This window comes from Buteo buteo, chromosome 22 (genome assembly GCF_964188355.1).
Source record: "Buteo buteo chromosome 22, bButBut1.hap1.1, whole genome shotgun sequence".
NCBI classification, from domain to species: Eukaryota; Metazoa; Chordata; class Aves; order Accipitriformes; family Accipitridae; genus Buteo; species Buteo buteo.
Window position 1 is genome coordinate 6,530,651 of NC_134192.1, and position 18,956 is coordinate 6,549,606.

The 18,956-nt window shown below is 35.6% G+C and overlaps 1 protein-coding gene across 4 annotated transcripts in view; it reads right to left on the reverse strand.

The window, feature by feature from the left end:
- Positions 1–3,373: 3,373 nt before the first annotated feature.
- STAG2 (STAG2 cohesin complex component) overlaps positions 3,374–18,956 on the reverse strand; it is an 80,849-nt gene continuing 65,266 nt past the window's right edge. For 2 of the 4 annotated variants that reach the window (XM_075054147.1, XM_075054148.1), the window contains exons 24-34: positions 16,532–16,706; positions 15,981–16,120; positions 14,691–14,792; positions 12,355–12,503; positions 11,681–11,809; positions 11,126–11,331; positions 10,503–10,692; positions 10,304–10,417; positions 8,578–8,704; positions 8,166–8,243; positions 3,374–5,289 (exon numbers count right to left, since the gene is read on the reverse strand). In XM_075054147.1, coding sequence (XP_074910248.1) covers positions 5,266–5,289; positions 8,166–8,243; positions 8,578–8,704; positions 10,304–10,417; positions 10,503–10,692; positions 11,126–11,331; positions 11,681–11,809; positions 12,355–12,503; positions 14,691–14,792; positions 15,981–16,120; positions 16,532–16,706 — 1,434 coding nt within the window. In that variant the 3' untranslated portion in view covers positions 3,374–5,265. The other 2 variants (XM_075054150.1, XM_075054149.1) reach the window with 2 other exon arrangements.

Sequence of the window (18,956 nt, forward strand, 5' to 3'; positions counted from 1 at the left end):
GAAAAACAAGTGGATGTGGTTTGCTTTTTTGCTTTCAGTGGAGTTCAGCAGTCTAAAAAGAAGAAAACAGAACATAAACCTGTGAAGAGAGTGTGTTAAAATACTGAAAGACCTGCGCATACGTCACTCCAAGAACTGTGGTTTAACTGCTATTTAAAAAGCAACAGCAAATTGCATGGCTTCCTGGAATGGCCATATGGTGTGGTAAATAAGAGGTTTCACGTGGAGCTGCCAACATAGTACTCAAAGGCTGAAGCACTCTTTCAGATAAATACTCGGGCTGAGCAGCACGAGATCAGAAGGTTGAGATGAAGCCCCGTCAGACATACCATAGCTCTGAGCCAACCCAAACTAGTCGCCGTATTAACTACGGCGCAGCGTTCCTATCGACTCCCAAGGAACCGCTGCCTTACAATGCCTGCTGACAGATGTTGCAGGCAATTTTGAGAAAGGTACACGGGAAAAAGTTTTAAGTTAAGGTCAAATGTATTGAATGAGCAGTCTAGAGAAGGGCTAAATAAGCACAAGGACACTGTCCCTGCTAAAATTCTGACAAATAAATCGTAACAATATTTGTACCCAGAAAAAAAAGAAATAAAAAAAGCGCAAGCTTTCTCAAAGGCACTCGAATGAAAATAAACAGAACATTGGTCGCTTATTCAAGACAGCGTTCTAGATACGCCCTTAGCCTACCAAATTTGAAACAAACTCCTGCTGTTTGCATTGACCTGACCTGTCATTACCCACCTCAACACACAAACTGTCTTCAAACTCATCACTTTCTCCAAAACCTTGTTGTATTACTTGAATGCTTTCACAAAGTAACTACCAGCTTCACACCCCCTGCCTAATTTGAGATGTTCTAGGACTCCTAGAGGTTTTATTATTTTGATTTATAGTTTACTGTATTAATTCTTCTTAAGTAACTTTTCTACAAGTGCAGAATTCAAGCTGTTATCAGCTGAACACAAACTTCACTTTTAAAACTGTTAACTGCAGCTTTTTCTTCAACAAAAATAGTCAATATAGGCAAAACGTGATGGCCTTTCGTCTTCTTTTCCAACAAAAAATGCTCAGAAAAGCTTAGCAGAAATTACAGAATCCGTTTAGGGAAGCATGACTACAGAGAACAGAAGAACAGGGAATTTTTCGTGTGGGGTTCTGCCAGCCAGCCATCCAATCACTTGAACATTCTTTGGAGCATTTTTCTGCACACGGTCATAGCATCTTACCACTGTACTGCCACTATGATTTAAGTCTATAAAATCTGGCAGTAGCTATAAAAAACACAACAAAAAAAGCAACCGAATTTCTGGTTGAAAGGCACTCATTTACAAAAACCAGTAACAACTCGAAGTCTAGCTGTTAAAATTTTTTTTAAAAAATACGAAAACTAAGATTTAATCAAAGAAATACATTCAAGAAAGCTCAGCAACATGAAGGAGGGATACAGGAGAGAGACAGCTGAGGAAGATGACAGGCACAATTGTCACTGAATCATTACTTTAATAGAATTATTATTATTATTACAGAATGATGTTGTCCTACATTACCTTGTTTTCCAAGTATATGTCGTCACCCACCTCCATCAAAGATACGATCCCTTTTGGATGCCAATAAATATCAGGAACTAAACAAACCTTAATACTTGAGATTGCTTAGGACTATGAAAAATGAGGGAGTGGCATAAGCTGCATTTCAGTATCATAAATTGGTTACAGAAAATTAAATTAAAGCAGTTAAGCAGGAATAAGTCTATTTTTAAAGAACCAGTTTGTGTTTTATCAAAAGAATTCTGAAGCACAAATTGACAATTTTTAAAAATGCTTCAAAGAATGAACAAGCCCATGACATTCATCAGGCTATTAAAAAAAGGCAGCTGTAAGATTGAAAAAAACAGCAAAACACTATTGTGAATCCAAGCATTTTAAAAAACTCAGTAGACTTTTTATGGGAAGGAAGTTAAAATTAATAGTACTGGTATCCTGAAATCCCACGCTAGGACAAGTGTATGTGTAAACTATCAGGAAAACAGAGAGGAGTACATTTTAAAGAGACAATTATTTCGTTATACTGAGATTAAGAGAAGATGGGGATTTACTGTCTCTAACAAGCTACAGGAATCAGCACCACACCATCCAAAGGAAAAACAAACAAACAACAGCAATCACTAACTTCTTACATATTGTCTTTGGTTGTTTAATATCAAGAAATACTTTTTACAGAGTATGTGAAGACTATTCCTTTGAATTTCATTCTGTGTCAATATCTTCTCTGTGGCCTCTTTCGTAAACTAGAGGACAGGCTTTACTTTCTCCAAATTGTTTGTTGTTTTCTACATTTTTATCACATATCTCTTCAAAACTCAAATTTCTTTCATTTACAGGCTTTTGTACCAAAATGGTATAACGAGAACAGACTTTACACTGTATAGTGAAGGTATTTTACTTGTGTTATAAACTTAGAACCTACTAAAACCGTTTTCCACAAGATACTATTGAACTTACAGCAGGATTTAGAGACAGGAATGAACATTTGTAATAATAATAATAATAATCATCATAATAATAATAAAACCATTCAAAGTTACATTAGCAATGATTAGAAATATTATCTCTAAGATTTTAACATGACTCCTTTAAAAAGCCTTGTAACAGAAAGGAGTTTTCAACGCACAGCCAGAGCTGTTCAGTAGTTGAGAAGAGGGGAGTGGGAGGGGAAGAGATGTTTAGGGTTTCCCCCCTCATTTCCTTGCTGTCTTGCCAATTAAGCTTAGAATGTTTATCAGGTGTACGATGGATGTAATAAATGGAAAGTAGCATACACTTTTAGTGGTATTTCAATTGGACTATATACAATATCTCCAATGTCTGAATCAAAAGCATTCTGAATGATGTCAGATAAAAGTTAATAGGAAAAAGAAACCAACAGAAAGGCTATTGATACACCTTTAAAAAACGTAACACAAAAATAATTAACCATTGATTTCTTGGCATGTAAAAGTTCTATACAAATTTTAAAAATTTTATTTGCAGGTACTAACCTCTTGAAAAGCTCACTCTGTATTTACACTAATTATTTTAACAAGTTTATCTCAAATTAAAGCATATTTAAAACAATCATGATTGCATTAACTTTTCTACTTTAAATTATTACCCAATTAGTGCTTTATTCACATTTAAAAAACTTGTACAATTTATTACAAATATAAAACAGTGCAGTTTTTCATACATTATCCCAACTCTGAGACAAACACTTAAAAGACATGGAAAAAGATTTTGATTTCTATAAACATAACATTTGCATTACTCATACCCCTTTCTTCACTGTCCTCCCCTAACCCCGATTTAAAAAGATCAAACATACAACATACTGTAGGTTTATTTTTATTCAAAAAGTTACTGTCTCAAGACATAAATACAAATCAGAAAACAGTACAATTAGGACAATAGAATGTGGAGGACAACAGGTTAAGGTAAATATATAAAACATTTTTAGCTGGTTGAAAACAAAGCTGTAAGAACTGCTTTCACAAAGAAACACTCCTTCAAGAGTAAGAAAAATCAACTTAAGTTTAAAATCATATATACAGTCCTCTCAGCAGTTCTATTAAATGCAGTGGTGTGAAAAACAATATAGGCAGTACTTTTAGACATGAGAGTATTTATTTATGTAAAATGAGTTAGGCAGATCTAGTTTTGAGTTTGTTGTTACCCCATGACTTAGTAAAATAATTATATTTTATCATGATCCTTTAGATAATCTATGGTTTTTGGCTACCACAGCCGAATGTTTAATTTCTGAGTCTAAAAACAGGAAGCCTTTTTGTATTCACCCATTTGGGGAGATTCTTGTATTGCAAGCATATTAAGGCATGGAATGATTAAAATAATATACCTCAAGAACTGAGAGACAACTGACAAAAAATATACATATGTAATATAAGTTAATATTTCCTTTAAAATGATGTCTAGCTGCCTAAGCCTTGCAAAATGAGTCGATGTCAAAATGGCGTAGATCCACTTTCTGTTTTAGACCAAATTTAATTTATTTGTGAATGGACACAAAATGAAGTTTAAAGCTTAGCTTTCAAAGAATATTATGGGTTGTTTATGAATTTCTATTATCCAATCTAATTTACATACAGAGGAAATGTACTGTAACCTGTTAGAAGTATCTTTAACCTGAAGACTGCTTGCAAAGACAGATAGATAAAACAATATAAAATACAAATTTAAAAATCATTTTTAAAGCATGAATTCTCATGCTCTTCTATTTTTAAACATTGTTAAACTTTCAATATATTTCTGAAACCTCATAATTTTAAGTTGGAATTTAAAAGTAAGAAAAAACTAAACAAACTGCGCAATTATAAAATCAGCACCAATTTATATATATATATAATTTTATTTAAAATTTAGATCCCTATTCCCACACTCTAATAAGCTGTATAATTTTTGTTTAGAATTTTTCTGCAAACATACTACAATAAGCTTCTTTTATTTGGAGACAAAATACAGTGGCACTACTGGAAGGAATTTCACAACATTACATTTTTCTTAAAGGACAAGCAAACTTTCAGGGTTGGTAATGGGCAAGCATGACTGAGATCTGTTACTTTCTGGTAGCTCATTGTTTATGGACCTTTCTGAAAAGGCTAGCATGAAGCTTTTGGAATAAAAGTGTGTTTTAGATTAAAAAGCTGTTAAAATTCTGCTTTATGTATTTTTTTTTTCCCATGATTAATTAATACAAACCTTCTGTTGCTGAAGTTTGCATTTAATTTAAAATACTGACACTCTTCTGGTTCTATCACTGTAGGAAAACCAATCCATCTATTATTTCAGTTCATGGATGTAAACAGCAATCCAGCAGAGCTCATGATTATTTAGTATAGCCAGCAAATGTATAGAGAGGGGCTCAAATCTGTACCAAACACCTCTCAGACTGTTAGATTAAAACTCAGAGGGAATACTTCTTATGATCCGGAAATAAACTGATAGCACATAAATAAAATATTGATTATTTTTTTTTTCCCCAACAAAAAGTGTAGCTTATCCTCAAATTGTTTACTTGTCCTTTACATTTCTTTTTTTTCAGGCAAACAAAACTGCCCCTTCAATGCACTTGATCTTGAAAGCATGTCATTCTCCTTAGAGAAAAATCTGTTCAGAATTTCACTGTATCTACCACAATTTTGTATTGAAAAACTTCCTCTTCCACTTAGAAAATGACTTCACCACTGATTTATTTGCTGCTCTGGTATTAAAACATTGACACCCCAAGAACCTAAAAAAAAAGTTAGAAACGGTGTCAATTTGTAGTCTACTATACATTTAACAAAAACAAAGCAATTAGTATATGATTTAAGATTAAGACACTTCAAGATATGTTAAGGCATTGTAAGTTTATTTTTCTTCCAAACCAGATTCACCACACTTCTGATTTATGTAGTAATATGAAAAGGGCACCTCATTCATTAGAAAATATTTTTCCCACACTTGAAATTAACTAGATCCAGTAGGAATGTGATAAAGACTGTGCTTTAATTATTTTAGGTAATAATTGCAAAATAATTTTTAGTTAGTTGCCTAGCTTAGACTTCTTTGACAATGGCATTCTATTGGCCTTAACTTGAAATCAAGTGTGTAGTTTCCAGCAACTAAGCCTGGGACAAAACACTCTATACACCGGCTGCTGCTGTATCTGTGTTCGTAAAAACAACAGGTCATCTCACAGCAGCTAGCCAGGACATAAACTTAATACTTCCTATTAAATATATCAACTCTGTCAGGAAGACAGTGAAAAAATCAAACAATAATCAGGTAAAATGAAAATACTGTCCTTCAGGAGACTGCGTGATTAAGTGAAGAAAAACCTTTCCTGAAACAAAGAATCAGTTTCCACTTCCCATGTGGGAGCAAGCCATACAGTTTTCTATGCCAATGGAAGTAGGTATCACCACTGATATGCCAAAAAAAACCCCAGACCAAAACCCCAGAAGATCCAGGTCTTGCGACCGTCCTGCTTTTAGAGGACTTTATAAAATCTGAGAGAGCCATGAGAGACTTAATTTTCCTGAACCTTAACACTGCTGTTCACATTTATCTGTTTACAAAGCAATTTTTACGGTTCTTGGTATTAAGTTCACTTTAGATGCATCATACAACATAGCACACTAAGACACAACTGCCTCTGGTGCCAGCAATAACTGGACACATCAAAAAAGGAGAAGACAGACTAAAATTTTGATCATAAACCATGTGCATCTGAATAAATTAAACCGCTTTATTATGTCTAGGTCTATTCAAAACAAGTGCAGCAACTCCAAGAATAACGGACCTCTGGAATAAATTATGTGAATAAAGCAAATTAACTTTATTCAGAGAAGGTTTTTTGCATTTATGAAATTGGGTTTTTTACATTTTAAAATACTGACTGATAAATTCAGCTCTGATTTCAGATGGCTTCGTGTTGCCTCCTAAACTATCGGCAGAGCTTTCCTCCTTTAGGTAGTTAAATTCACTTAGGTGCGGTTTACGCCAAAGGGCGGCCGCGTGCTGCGATGCAGCCGTTTTCTGCACTCCTGCTTCCAGGATCAGCACCCTTGCTGCGTCCTGCCTGGGAGAAAGGTTTGCTAGGTGGTGCTGCCTTGACCGTACCAGCTCTTTTCAGCGCACCACTGCTCCCTCCTTGCAGCCGAACAGCAACCAGCTTGCTCTGCTGGCAGGCTGAGGCAGGGCACCGCTGGGCTCTGGAACCGGCTCCCAAAACTTGGGGAGCAATGCCGCTGTGACCGCCTGCCATCGTGTGGTGATGCTCCCACACTGCAGCTAAGGAGCGCCCGGCAAATCCCGGGCTCCCGTGGGGATGGATGGAGGAGCAGTGAGGAATAAAGTAACAGGAAAGAAACCTAGCTAACAGTAGACCTATTAAACTATTGTTAATTAGCTTTGGACACTGAAAGGCCGAAAGGTTTCTGAGAGCAATGAAATGCACCTGTAGAAGACCAAGTTTTCAGCATTGTCAGAATAAAACCTGACTGCCATTTCACAGATCAATCAATTAAAAATCAAGAAGGGGAGGGGAAGGACTATTTTAAAACAGAACGTCAGAAAACAGGTGATATACTTTCTTGGTGTTACTTCAAGAACAGAACACACAACAGCTAGATGCACAACCTAATCTGATTCATTACTACTAAAGCAAAGGCCTACTAGTACAAAATATATGGATTTGCATTTAAAACAGTAGTTAAGACTTCTTTCTCCCATAACAAGAACAGGTTCACGCTGCAACAATACTGTAAAAAAATACATAACCGTCTTCCAAATTCCACCAAGCTGTCCAAGATTCCCAGGAAGCCTTGTTGCACTGTCCTCTGCTGGCTTGCTGCAGCTTGTTATTTCCAGTGTAATTTTGTACCAGCTACACAAGGTCAAAAATGGCTGCATACATTACAAGTGGTTCAAGACAGAAGGAATCCCTCATGCAGATTTTTAAAAGAGAATAGAGACTGCAGATTTATCAAGTCGGAAAAAAGGGCAACTGCAAGCAGAAACTACAGACTTCGGATGTTTTGGACCTAAAACTTTATACGGAAAGAAAAAATACCTCTCATCTCTATAAACAGATATCTGTATTATCTCTATTTTCTCCATTATCTTACTTATGTACAAAAGTAAATATGCCAATTTTTTAAAAAAAGCAAACCATCCAATCCTGACAATTGGTAATGACATAAGAGTCACTCAACTAAGCTCATGACAATAGGAAACTTGCCTTTAATATTGTGTATGCACAATTTTTCTTTTTTTTTTCTTCCTTTTTTTTTTTTTAAAGCTCTTTGCTACCAACCTCTGCAAGGGTCTTTTCCATACCAGATGTGTTTTCTTCTCAGATTCAAAGGCTTTTGATTTTTACATAGCTACATATAAAGTATTTAGAACAAAAATCCTATAAACTCGCAAAGAACATTGACTACCTTAGAATTTATGAAGCTGAATTACAGCATAAAATATTTCACTGGCTGTACCAGTCTGCCAAAATAAGCTAATGAAGACAACCTAAAGATTGCATTCTTTCCATTCAAAATTTGAAGTAATAGAGTACTGTAACCTGAAGACTGATTTTACGTTATTTTCCTCTTACGTAAGTTAACCTACCGATTCATCCATGATTGAAGCGGGGTCAAAGAAATCTGGTTTTAGTTCCGTTCTTTCTCTCCTGTTCTTTGACGGTGGCTTTAGAAAGCAAACAAACAAACACGTTAAATGTAATTTCAGCAAAAACCAAGAGTTTTTAAACTGTAATAAGTGAAGCTGAACTCTCAAGGGGCAAGAATTTACAGGGGATAAACGTTCATCTCATTATTATTACAGGAAGTGTTCTTGCTTTTTGTATGGCAGTTTGAACAGATGGCACTTGTATACAGATAGTGGCACAGCTGTGTAAGAATGCAGAGATCAACAAGCATGATTTTTCTGTTTCACCAAAAGGAAAATTTGATTCAAATATCTACTTCAAAAGCAGAAACACAAATCCAAAATCCACTAAAAAGACAAGCAAATTTCTTACTAGGTCTATGTCCATGGTGTCAAAATCCATGCCTTCATTGAGATCTTCAATCCGCCCTTCTGATGACATCATCACATCTTCAACAATTGGCTCTTCATCATCTTCCATTAGACTTGTGCCACGTCGACTGAAATGAAAAGAAAAAGCATGTTGTTTAGCACTAAATCAAGTTAAGTTTTATCTGAATATTTAAAAAGCTAATGTTCAGTAAGTAACTGTCAACAAATGGTAATTCCATCAGATAGAAAAGAAATTAAGTAATTAAATACATGCGTAACTACTACTAAAGAAAGCTGGTATTTAACCAGCTAGAAGATACTAAGAGATTGCAGGAGAAAAACTAACAAAGATCAACTTATGGAACTTTGTGGTACATCTCTAAATGGGTATTCTGAGAGACTGCGGGAATTGATAAGCAGATTGAAACCACACCTAATTCAGAGATTTCCATGCAAGTATCTATGCTCAAGCGAGAAAGAACCTAAGCTTTGCTACCTAAAGAAAAATTGTTCCTGCCTTATGACAAGGCAAGGAAGAACATCTTTGTGATAAAATGGATGCATAAATCCATTTTCAGACATTCCCACACAGTCCTTCATCCTTTTTCCTTGCAACTTCTACATGCAACATCACACCTTACGCAAAATGTAAGGAGTCACTCTAATGAAACTAATTGCTGTCACTGTATTTTAAAAAAAAACAACAAAACCAAACAAAACCAAAAAGCAAAGCACTGAACTATGTTACATGAAATACAGATATTAAAGAACTGAAAACAAGCAGGGGAAAGATGTAGAGGTCCTCAATATATATGTCCAGCTTTTAGTTTACAACTTGTGCTTTTATTCTGTAGAACTACACAGCCTTCATTAAAACAGAGAACTCCTAAAACTAGTCTTTCCCTGCTCAGCTAAACTAGCTCTGGAACATAATTTCATCAGCATGCATGTCAAAATGCACACGTGATGAATCACAGTGAAGTAAATGACACTACAATAAGAATGTATGGCCTCTGAAGAACATTAATTTATGAAACGTTAGACTATCTTTATTGTCGTTCACAATATGGAGGACTTCACAAGGTTTTTGTGTGTTTGGGTTGGGAAGCTCTACAAAGACTGGTACTACAGGATTCCTCTCAACTTTGGTGTCAGTTTAGGTCAGACAAAATCTGTATCACTCGCAGAAATGCTGAAGACAGCACTTTCTTTAAAAGGAATACTTTTTTTTAAATAAAAAAGCAGCTGAACTCTAAACTTACAACTCAAAAGCCAAAGGAGAAAGAAAAAGTAGAATTAAACTGAGCAGAAACTTTCTGCTTCACACATTGAACACCTATTTTAAAACTCATTTTTAATGTTCTTTTCTAAAAATGAGTCTGCAGTTAGGAATACATAATGAGGATGTTTCATATGTGTTGATTATATGTATCTGCCACAGAGAGCATTCAGTTCAACAACCAGTTCCCTTTATTACAAAGCTCAATACTATTTAATTTTTCTGGAATTTTAGTTCAAAAATAAGCAAGAAATCAAACAGATCTATTCCGCTAAATGCATCACCATGCACTTTTACCACTGCTCTTCTAAGGCAACTTAAAATTTTAAAACACAGAAAAACTCTACTCAAGAACTAGAAGATGTATCCCTCTTAGAAGATAGAGGAGTAACACTGCATTTAATAAACCCTCCCCAAACCACTGAAGGAACATTTCACTCTCACTCACATAGCGTGTTGCAAGTTGGTTCTCAGCTTGACGTAGTTCATCGCTGCCCTCTCCTGTTGTTGTCGCGCGGCTTCTTCCTGTTGCCTTTGAGCCAACATCCACGTTACTTGCGTGCTTAAAAAGACCATTATTCTATTTTAAACATGAACTGGTTTTGTGTATGAACACTAACACAAAGCAGACCTACTCATCTACGTACTTGTAATCGAGTGGAGCTTGGTGGTGTTCAGGCTGCATAGGATAGACACCCATATAACTTTCTTCAGGTCGCAATCTCTTGGGCTCCCTCATTATTGTGGAAGTAAGCTGAGGCGTCTGCATCATGACTGGTGTGTGCATTGTCTGCTCCCTGTTCAGCCACATACTGTCACTACTGCTGCTTTCTTCAGCTGGAAGGAAACAGAAGACATTGGTAAATTTTTTCAAATTAGTCTAAAGTTGAATGTTTAAACATGACTTAAATGCATGTACTTTCTGCTTACTGAGAACCGATTTCTTTACTTTTTGCCACAAAGTCTTACATGTGCCCCAAAAGGTCTGGATTTATAACCCTTGGCTAGAGTATTTAAAATACTTTTATATTCTGTGACTTAACACAGCATAGCACCTTTATTTCCTTTTGTGAACCAGTGTTATGTTATTCAGACTCATCAAATGAATAGTTTTCCCACCAAGACATATACATGCACAGAAGCTACTCTGTTCTAAAAAAAAAAAAAACATTAAAGTATACAAATTCGCTCAAGCCAACAAACAGGGATCAACATGTTTAGTTTATATGAATATCTACTGCAGTAAATTTTAAGATGAGGAAAGTTCTACCTTCAGGTACTTTCCGTTTTCCTGTTGCTGGCTTTGTCTTCTTATTTCTTACTGTAGATCCTCGACTACTAATTCCACTAATCACTGACATAGTATCATCATCCCCACCAGCTAATAAAGAGTTTCTGTAGGACATGAGCGGAAGCCACACATCTTCTCTTCGTAGAGACATCTGAAAGGTCATAAACTTCTCCAAGTAAACATACCTTTAAATAGAAAAAATAATTACAAAGATGCAAAATATCTGTAACAAGATGTTAACATGTCACGATAAGTAATTACTGAAATTAACACCCAGTGCTCCTCATCTAGTTAACAAAAAGGCCTGACAACAGCAAATCCAGAGTATGACTTCTGTTCATCCACCATAAAATAACAAAGAGAAATACAATTTGCCCTTTATGATTATACTTGACTGTATTAGTGTAAAATTTATCTTGATGTGCTGAAGATTCCACTTTAGGTGAATGCAATACACATAAATACATACTTATTCAGCTACATGTCTTTTATGGTTATCTTTACAAATATTAAGAGTATTAAGAAAGTACTTACACTGTTCTTTTGTCTTGTCTGAGAAGTTTGGAGGAGAACTCACTCAGAATATCAAGAAATGCCAAATTTAATGGTGGGTGGCTCTCACCTTGTGGATTAGGCTCCTTAAAAGCAAATTCTATGCCATCCCTAAGAAAAAGTTAAAAATTGAGTCACATAAAGCACAAACTAAAGAAAAAGTTTTAAGCACTGGGAGCTATCAAAACTCAACACCTTTCCTTTACATCAAGAAAGCAATAATTCAATGTTTCCATACTGTGGCAAAAAAAGTGAACACTATTCATGATTTGAATCTGGACACATTCTTTCTGTCACAATGTTTCTACCTTGCATTTCAAGTTTTCTGCATGAGGCTAACGTTACCACCACTGACAATGAAGTGGATCAGTTCTTACTGTTACAGGTAAGACGTTAAAAATACTTTTCATCATAGCAGCAACACTGCTATTATTTACAGGCTTATACAATGATGCTGAAGAACGTCAACATTATTTAACATTTAGGTTTAACTCAGGGACAAAATTGCAGTCATCTCCTAATTATAAATGGGCTGTATCATCTCTAGTGCTGTTGCATTTTGTATTAACAAACTGATTGTGAAAGACTGAAAAGATACTTTAATGTTAGTCAAGAAGTGTTTACAAAAAGGGAAGTAATACAAAGCACACAATTACTTGTGTAACATAGCAATAGCTTCTCTTGTTTTCAACTGATCCAGTCCAAACGTTAAAGCAAAACGTCGAGCAAGTTCCTTTATGCCACTGAATGTCGGTGATGATCTGTCAAAATTATAACCATTTTCTTGAATCATTTCATTGAAAAGCTGTATGAAATGAAAAGAGAGATTTTAATTTATTAAAAGATTATGCCAAACTTTGGATCAATTGACACAGACCTAAGTTTCAGTAAAAAAGTTTTACAGCTTTTTTTTTTTTTTTTTTAATTCGACAACCCCAAAAGACAAACATGGAGGTTTACGAAAGCCAAGTCAAACCTATCTTGAAGAGTCTGCACTTCAAAATTAATCCTTGAAATGCACACTGTCCAAGCACATACCCAACTGTAAATATGTTGGATGACAGATTTCAGCACTTCCCTAAATGAGGTGTTCTAGAGTTTAGAATACTATAAGTTAGTAGGATTCCCTGATACATACACTAACAGAAAAGAAATGAACAGAGTAAATTCCCACCTGGTCTTTACTATCACAGTATCACAGGGAAGTTTGTCAAACTACTACTTTCTAATTCTTTTCTTTTGTATCTTTTCAAAATACAAGTATAATGAAGAAATTCTAAAATGGAAACATGTCTTTAGGGAAGTTGCCAAAGACACCAGAAACTTAGCAACTAAGAATCAAACTTTTAACTGCTCATCAATAGTTGGCAAAGCTGAACTTTACAATCTTTTTTTCTTTGATGAATCCTTTTCTCATCTTACTGAATTTGACTGTAATTCTATTCTGTTGTCAATTTTTCTATTATTTTCTAATTTTGTCTAACACACACTTCACTCTTTCATGTAACACAGAATAAACCAAAACCAGACTTACTAGGGCTATGAACATTAACTTTTCGTTTATAGATATGTTTTGGCCCATAGTTGCATACTTTTACGTTGGCGTAGCTCACTGCAACTTAGTTATTCCCTTTATCCACTATCACTTGTAGTATTTCTTCTCTTGTTAGTTTCCTTTTTAAGAAGTCTTCCTGGAAAAAATGCTAGTTACATGCTTAATTTGACATGTGAGGGGGTTTTGTTTGTTTGTTTTATAATACTTGGGTCCCCTCATGCCACTATTCTTACTGCCATATTAGGACTCTGTAACTGCCTCCCTAGTGCATAACTGTACTTACTACATTCACTTCCTGTCTGCCCTTTAAAACATAAGGGGCTGGTTATTCATGAGACAGAAAAGACTAATAAGGATAGCATTTACCCAATATCACAAAAAATTATGAACTCTGGTGAAAAGTCAGCAAAAATTGTAGGAGTATTTAGCTGCATATTTTATGTTGCAGTTCCACCAGCTACTTAAAGTCATGCTGCTACCAAAACAAAAGGTCTCATCCTCCCTTGTATTGGCAATATCCATACAGATAAACCAGCCTAGGGGCTTCATTAAACACTTTCTCTGGTTAGTTCTCAATCAGGATCAATATCTAGATCTAATATCCACTATGTGGCTCTATGACGTCTAGTTAAAAAAAAAAGTGTGGGGAGAGAACGGACAAATTGGAGTACATTTTTCCTTTCAACAATAGCAGAGATCTATGTTGGATTACAGTGGTTTGCAGAGATACGACTTTATTGTTCTGATCCTGTAAATAAGATTCATGCAGATGGTTCATGTGAGCAGATGAATCCGACTCTGACCTCGACTGAATTCATCAGGTCTCCACACAAACAAGCTCATTTACTGAAGAGAGCATTAAATCATGTTTTAATTTCAAAGATGGGTGAAGCCCCTACCAAACATTAAGAAATACTGAATTACTAAAACTTCCCATTACTTCCCAGAATAGTTTAAAAAAACACAACAAAAAAATCCCCAACAACGAAACACCACAACAAAAAATCCCAAAGCAAAACAAACAAAACAAAGAAAAAATACAAACAAAACCACAAACCCCCACCACACAGGCAGGAAGTCTTTTCCCTTGTTTATCTGTTCATGAATAAGTAAACTAGCCGTTTCACAACACATTTCTAAATACATGACTCAAACTACTGTTTTAGAGCTAAGAAGGTATCACAGAGTTTCATTTCTTATCACATTCATTTTGTATTTATCGGCCTCTCACACTTTTTACAACACAGTATTTGGTAAGTATAGGAAGACTTCTGGCAGTTTTTCAAATAGTTGCAGAAAATGTGTTTCAATTTAGATCCACTAATCCCTACCTTCCATAAGAATTTCTTCATTAATATCCCACACTAGCTATTAAACAACAGGACATGATCTACAGTATGGAATTTCATGCATAAAAATATTGTAAATCATTCTTACCTGCTGCAAGCTAAGTATAAGTGTTTTAGCACACTGGATTTTGTCTATCTGTCTTGTTTTACTCATCGTTTCTTTAATAATATCACCATAGTCGTTGTAATACTAGGAAAAAATAAAAAAAAGTTAGCTTTCAATTTTAGTTGAAAATGTTAACAACTACTGAATTCTTCAGAGAACAACATCTAAGATTTTCTATTTTTAAAAAAATCTGAACATTTTTCAAAGGGAAAAAACCTAGCATGTTCATGATTACATCATCAAAATTATATCCTAAACCACCTCCAAAATGATAAAAAAAAGTAATCAAATCAGAAAGAGTATCCACCTCTTTTCAATTCTTCTCCTTAGTACTACTTTAGAGGCAGAATGACCTATTTATGTTCGAGGCCATGACACATTTGTTAATGACACGTGTTCACCCCTTCAGGGTACAAGATTGGAATCTAATCCTTTTAGTAACTCCTACAACTCTGGTGAGGAGTTTTCTATTTTCTCTGCCGAAAGGAAGCACTTAAGCATACCATCATAGCCATAATTTTTCCAATTAAGACAGCTGCCTGTTCAGTTCTTTAAGTATTTCAGGTTCAATAAAGACCCAATTAGTTATTTAGAGATTCAAAATACATGTAGGGCATTCAGACAAAAGCAGGCTGCCCAAATTTTAATTTTTTTTTTAAGATAATCACCAAGGAGCAAAGTTGTATCACGTTCACAAAATGAGAACTCGTATTATTGTGCAGCTGTGAATCCCAGGAGCCAAGAAGGGGGTTTTATATTTAACATAGAAACAGATATAAAGATCGCCTTTTTTTAGGGGTGAGGAGTGGGGGTGTGGAGGGCAGCAGCAGGCAGGCAGTGGGTGGAACACACAAAAGTTTTTTTTCTCTTCTACAAAGTTTAAGCTGAAATTATCTGATGAGGCTAGTCATCATCGAGTTGATCTTTGTGAGAAGATTCTCAAAAGGTCTGCTAAACTAATAACTGAATTAAAAATATACCATTGATCAGGATAAGAAAATAAATCTATTAAAAACAACGTAAAAAATAATGATCAGGTTTCCTTCCTTCCTCCACACACATTGGAACTGTGAAATCCATCTCAGTCATTTTATTCCCTTCTTACGGAAAAAGAACTTTCGAAGGCCTACAAACTACCAACCGTGGAGTTTTGAATTCTTTGCATTTTGAGTCAGTTATCTTGTAAGGTAAAAAATAAATAATAATTATAAAATCCACAGCTACAGTATTCTGGTAGTTTTATGAAGTATCACTACTAGGCTTCAGATTTACCTTCATATATTGCTTGAAAATGTCTGCAGCTGTATTCATTTCCACCACAGTATACACAATGAGTTTACAGAAAGCTGCAAGTAGATTTCTTCTTTTGTGCAATGCTTCAATTTTGCTAGCTTCATCATCTTGCTGTCCATCTAGAAAGAGATCAGAACACGAAAATTGACAGGTTTAAATACTTCATATTTAAGCATTTATATATGAAGTGATGTGGGCTTATGGTCAGGATTCAGAAAATCAAATCTCAATTCTGATGGCAGTGCACTTTATTGCCCACTAACAAGGCTTTTTTCCTCATACAGAGACATATATATTTGTGCCTGTTAAACCACATCTTTATCATAATTATCCTAGATGTCCCAAAAACATAAAATGCTTTAATCAGCTGCTGATGTTTAAAAGACAAACCTACCTCCATGCCCATGCACACCTCTCAATGCCAAAAAAAAAAAAAAAAAAAAAGAAAAAAAACACAAAAAAAGCATAGGCCAACCAATATATTAGTTAGAAGGCAAATAATATAAAGAAAACATATGTTTTGTACAAACCTGCACTATTATTATCATCATCCTGATCAATGAAGACATGATCTAAAATAAAACTGAGTAGTTCAGATTGCAATGAAGAATCAGGAGTATAAACAAGTGGCTCCAACATGTCACGTCCTCCTGTCATAATCTGATGACTGAAGATCATCAACACATCACACAGAATTGTGAAAGCCTATTAAAAAGAAATCTTAGTGAATACTTGCTTGTAAACTGGGTTTTATTTAGAATAATATATTTCCACTTAACAAAATACTTAGAGCCCAATGGTGTACACAGGCCACTTAAGTCAACAACTACACAGGCGAACTGGAAGTTAAAATGCGCATAGTTTCTTACAGGAGGTTGCTGTATGAAGACTGGGTCTCCAAATAAAAACATTGCACAGATGAAGCCAACTAAATATCAACACATTGTGAGATTAAAACATGATGAGCCTGAAACTCCCAAATTCTGCCTGATATATACTACATTAGGTCACTACAGAACTTTGCGGACACCAACCACAGTACAGTCTCCTTTTTTCTTTCTTTTTTTTTTTGTTGTTTTTGGTTTTGTTTTTTAAATTGTTTGGATCACATTTGTAAAATGTCTTACAGCTGAGGTCACTCAATCCCTTTAAATCCAAAAGTATGTCTTGCTTCCAAAAACGCAACCACCTCTTCATTTTGCTGGCTAACTCGTGCATCTGACATAAGATTTAAATGTCTGTACTCCACCTCCCTGGAAAGTTCAAATGTATAGGTACCTCGACTGACATTCTTCAAACTAACAGACCAAGGCAACACCCTGCTTAGTGCTGCACCTCATCTCTTTCACTCTAATCTCTTCAGTACTTCCATTTTAATGAACAGATTTGTTCTTTAACTCCTCAAAGCAAATACTACCAACTTCCTGGCCACAAAAATACATATGCTCCTCTGAATTTCCTTGTGCCCTTTCATGAGATTAGAGAAGGAAATCAGAACTATGGCTACTGTACCCTATGTGACTCAGGCAGTTCTAGTTTCTAGACCATTCACCTGAGTCTGAGAGTTATATAGCCTTTTAAAGAGACCTCACTTTTGTTACTCACACTTTCACACTCTACACGTTGCGATTTTGACACTAGACAGCTCTCCAACATAGAACATGCCTATTCAGTTCCAGGAATATTCTTGTTAAGAGTTTCAAAAGCTGCAATTGTGCAACTCAGTGGACCAGATTTTCAACTTCAAGCTCAACCAGGTTATTATTACCTTTAGCAGCAAAAAGGCTCCTGGCCTTCTATTTGTTTAATTAAAAAGTATTCCCAGAAGATAGTTTGGTCCTTCCCCCACAGAAAGGTACTTTATTTTTCTCATTTTAGCATTCTAAAGGTTGTTAAAGGCATTTACTTAGAAGTAATTCTGCTATCAGTAACCTGTGCTCTTCACTGGAACCTGAAACCCCTCAGTGTCCCAGCTAGAGAACTATCTGACAACAGACTGGAAGAGACTTAGGCCCTACAGTTTAACCTTTTCCTTTGACCTGTTACCCTCACAACTAAAGATAAGTATTTCCCAAGATGATGTCTCAATTCTTTTTGAAACAGAAGAAAAATAGAAGACAACCCCCAAAACCTTCACGCCTAAATTTTCTTCAAGAAAGCCAGGACTTTTGTCTCCTGCCCAAAATGCCAGGCACTACTTGCATCAACTAAATACCTACATATTTTTATGTCTGAAATATCAAAGAACTTAGTTCCAGCTAAAACTTTCCCCCGCAAAGGACAACTACATGAGGGACTGACTATAAACCTGGTAAAATGAAAACTGCTCACATCTTTTCCAAGCAGCACATTATTGTTGAGGCTTCCAAGCATTTGCTAGAATGGTCTCCAGATATTTCTGAACAATACTGTTAACAATTGACCAGTGTGTACGTGTACCTAAGGGTGACCACAAAAAAGAAATACCACTTCCCAACAAAAAAAGTCCCTAGGTTACAGCGCATACATGTGCATGCGTAAGAACAGACAGACTCATGTTAAGTACCCTTTCTTTTTCTCCTGATTCAGAGATCCCAAAAATCCTGGGACTCTGAAGAACTGAGGAATATACTCTGTATGCAGCATCATGGTGAAGGGAAACAGACAAGTTGCTCCTGTATGTTCTCACAGGTTTACAGCAAGAGGAAGAAAGTTGTTTTCACTGTTCTTGAGTGGATGGGCACATATATATCATAGTACAGAAAGCATTCAAAGATACAACTAAAAAAATAACTTCTCTCTTTTAAATAGCTGTCCCTAGCTCTTCCAGCTCAGTGTCTATGAATCCACAATCAGCTCCTCTGGAAGTGTGTGTCATGACCACATGGTAAGCAAGACCTTTGAAATGGAACTCTCCCACCTAACTTAAAAACCAGAAAGCTTCTACGGTACACTGGCCCAGTCATTGTTTAACGA